At 32.7% G+C, this 3668-nt stretch overlaps 1 protein-coding gene across 1 annotated transcript; it reads left to right on the top strand.

Moving 5' to 3' along the window:
- Positions 1 to 1308: 1308 nt before the first annotated feature.
- LOC141401667 (uncharacterized) lies at positions 1309 to 3391 on the top strand. Its single transcript, XM_073982006.1, has one exon. The coding sequence runs from the start codon at positions 1959 to 1961 to the stop codon at positions 3123 to 3125; it is 1167 nt and encodes a 388-aa protein (XP_073838107.1). The 5' UTR covers positions 1309 to 1958; the 3' UTR covers positions 3126 to 3391.
- Positions 3392 to 3668: the final 277 nt, after the last annotated feature.

Here is a 3668-nt window from a genome sequence, read left to right as displayed (position 1 = left end):
GTGTTTCCGATGAATAATTCGATGTGTTACAAACGTAATGACGAATTTAATTGTACCCTCCACATTATGGTGGAGGTTATAAAAAAATATTTAAAATTTTGTCCGTTAGGACGAAAATCATTTAATGTTAATTTTTTTTATTAATTTTCTCGTTGGAGGTGAGCTTAATGACCGAAGATTTTTTACAATTGAAAAATGAAAGCCAAAGATTCGAAACCACACAACCACCAAAATTGTTTTTGCCCTCCTGTAAACTTTGATTTTTCGACTTGAGTAGTTTTCTTTGAAAACCACCGACTTATCAAAATGACGGAACGGTTGGAAGATATTAAAAATTCCAAAATTGCAAACACAATTTCTCTCAGTCGGTAGAGAGAGTGGTGATGTCAGTGAAACCAACACAAACTAAGCAGTGTGTATTAGTATAGCTTGCCTTCCTTTCCCAGGTAACAATTTTTTCCGATGGCTCTGATTTCCGATTTTTTCTAAATATTTTTTAGATTTTTGTCGATTTCTCGAATATTTTTCTAGAAATTGTACCGATTTTCTAAAACTTTTTTTTTAAGAATCTCTGCACATTTTCTGAAGAACCTTAAGAATCTCGTTCCGAATTAGTTCTGATTTCTAGTCGATTTTCTAAGGGATTTTTTTTTTCGATTGTTGTCGAAAAACAAAGCGATTTTTTATACAATTCGCATATACAATTTTTGAATTGTTTTAATATAAATGCAACATATAATAATTCAAGCTAGTGTTGATAGCTTCAACATATTAATCACAAAATTATAACAACAAGGAAAATCATTAAAAGAAATTTGTCTCTAAGTGGGGGATTTGTTGTGTGTTTTGTCAATATCAAAGGCGTCAGCAACCAAGAATTTCTTCCGATTTTTTTCAAAAAATCTAAATTTTCCACTGAATTTTTTTCGAATTTTTCCAGAATTTTTTCCGATTTCGGACCGATTTTCTTCAAAAAATCTAAATTTACCACTGAATTTTCCAGAATTTTTTTCCGAATTCGCACCGAATTCGTTGCGAAACTCTAATATTTTGTAAGAACATTCTTAGAAAATTCTTTCCGAATTCGGTGGACAAGTCCATACAACTTTTGTAACGAATTCGCAAAGAATTCGGCATCAAAATCGGCATTTTGTGCACAGATTCTGATCGAATTGGCAAAGAATTCGGCAAAAAATGTTGGCTGGGTTTGGTGTAAGAGAATTTTTTCGAGAACTTTATGGCAGCTATTTGCTATTCGCTTTGACGATGAATATCGGCGTCGTATTAGTCACAAGTTGTTTCAGTAATGCATCGACTTCGCTTAAAGAATTGTTCCGTTGCGCTAGATTTTATTTCTGTTGATTTCTACCGTTAAATTTTTATAAGCCAGGGGAATTACCGCAATTTTATTAAAACAAATCAAATCTATGGTGGGACAGAAAGTGTATTTTTTCTGATCTTTAAAGCAATTTTAAAATGAGTGCAAAATCATATACAGAAATTGAGAAAGATGAAGAAACGGAAGACATATCTATTTATCTGAAAGAGTTTGACGATGAAATTCAAGAAATACTTGGTTTACGTCCACGTCTGCATATTCTCACTTGTGACTCTCACACCATTAGCCCAAAAGAAGATGACCCTTATTACCAAAAACTACTACCACATTTGCCTAATATCTTCGACTATTCTTCTACTGAGACCACGCAGGAAATTTATTACAAGTTGTTAACGGGCAGGTACAATAGGAATTCCAGCATTGTGATATTATTGAATACCAAATGCAATTGTAATGATCATTTGGTGGACGCAATTCTAAGCAAAATAAATAAAAATCCTAATATACGTTACAAAACGAAAATCATTCTGGGTCCATATCAAGAAGATGCGTATAATCAGGTAGGCCTACAAACTTTTAATTTTGGTAGTTTTCAAAAAAAAAAATAGAACCTTACCATATGGATCGTCCTTTTTGTGACAGAAAAGATGAAACTACTCTTTTAATGATACACTATAAAGTTGGAGTCTGGGAAAATTTATATCGTTTTATAAAAGTAATCGCCACAAACCATAAGATATCGATCAATGAAAAGTTAACTATAACTGATGCATATTTAGGCCTTGTAATTGGATATACGCAAACAAAAGCCGATAGCTATTTTTACAGCATAAATCCGGCATTGGCCATAATCATAAATAATTATTATTTTACAAGTGCCAAGAAAGTGCGTCATGGTAGCGAAGAGGATATGTGTCGAGTGATGAAGGTATTAAAATGTGCTCAGATACCATTTATAATACTGCAAGACTGTACACGTGAGGAATATTTAAGGATCATGGAATACATAAAACACTGCAATTTCCATCCCATAAAAACGTTCATGTTGTTCCTAATGTCCCATGGAGATCGGGGTAACATAATTTACACAAGAGATGGCCATATGCATCTCTTCGAGGATGTTGTCGCGCCCATAGAGGCAAACAAATCGCTGACAAATGTGCAAAAGTTACTTGTGGGTAATTTTTGCCGTGGACCCATCGATTACGAATATGCTACCTCTAGACAATTGGCAGAAATTAACGAACATTATCGCAATATCGATTTAAAGAAAATTCAACCCACAAACTGCTGCCAACAACTAAGTGAAAATTTCACACTTATGTTTAGTGTTCCCGATGGTGTTCGGTCACCGAGAGATCCGCAGTTGGGTAGTCCATATATGGAGAAACTTTGTGAAATTTTTCCCACAATAGATCACAACAAAGATTTGCGTAATATTCATAAAAATATTGATCAAAATTTAAAGAATGTTTATTATTATGGGGAAGCGTATAAACGTTCCGATATTGTAGTTGGTAATCCTGCGATTTGTCAAACTATCTCCCGATTACATATTGAAGCTTCACAAATGATTGAATTGTTTAAAAAGTTAAGAGAAGATTTTACGGAACTGCTACGACAGGGGGAAGAGGACGATGGTGATGATGGCAATGAAGTTCAAAATCAACCCAAATCCTTATTTTATATATGTGGCAGAATAACGAAGATCCCTGATAATAACCTACATAAATATTTTATGAATAAATATTTTAGCAAGCAGTTGGATGGAGATGATAAAGAGTGATTCAAAATAAAATTCAATGGCATTAAAAGGCCAGCTGAGGTTATACTGAGGACTTATTCAACAATGACATACACATAAAAATAACAATTTATAAGAGTTTGTACTACATCAGTATTTTTCTATTCTAAAGTTAAAAATGAATATTTTTATTATACCAAAAATATATCTTTTTTATATAAATATTAAATAAATAAAACCATGGTGAATTTTTTAATCAGGCCAATCATGAACAAAAATTTCGTGCGAAATTTGTTCTATTTCCCCAATTTCACAAAGTTTTTTTTTCAATATTTATGTTCAACTAGCGGACCCGGCGAACTTCGTCTCGCTATTAAGGAATACAATTTCATACAAAAACTCAATTTTCGATTTTTTTCAATTTTCCGACTTTTCCAGAGGGATTTTCCAAAATTTTCTTCCGTAAAGACCTTCTCCTCGAAAATGCGAATAATTGACAAAAAATTTTACAGATATCGGCCTAGCCGTTCTCATTTTATGAATTACTATACATTTTTTACACCATTTTTATATATATAGATAAAA

This window comes from Musca autumnalis, unplaced genomic scaffold, assembly GCF_047663935.1.
Source record: "Musca autumnalis isolate F117 unplaced genomic scaffold, ASM4766393v1 scaffold_4, whole genome shotgun sequence".
Taxonomy (NCBI): domain Eukaryota; kingdom Metazoa; phylum Arthropoda; class Insecta; order Diptera; family Muscidae; genus Musca; species Musca autumnalis.
Note: the sequence above shows the minus strand (reverse complement) of the source record. Positions and strands in the feature narration are given on the sequence as shown.

What these genes read in the sequence shown, in the direction of transcription:
- LOC141401667 (XM_073982006.1), top strand. Translation starts at nt 1,959, where the DNA reads ATGGATCGTCCTTTTTGTGACAGAAAAGATGAAACTACTCTTTTAATG.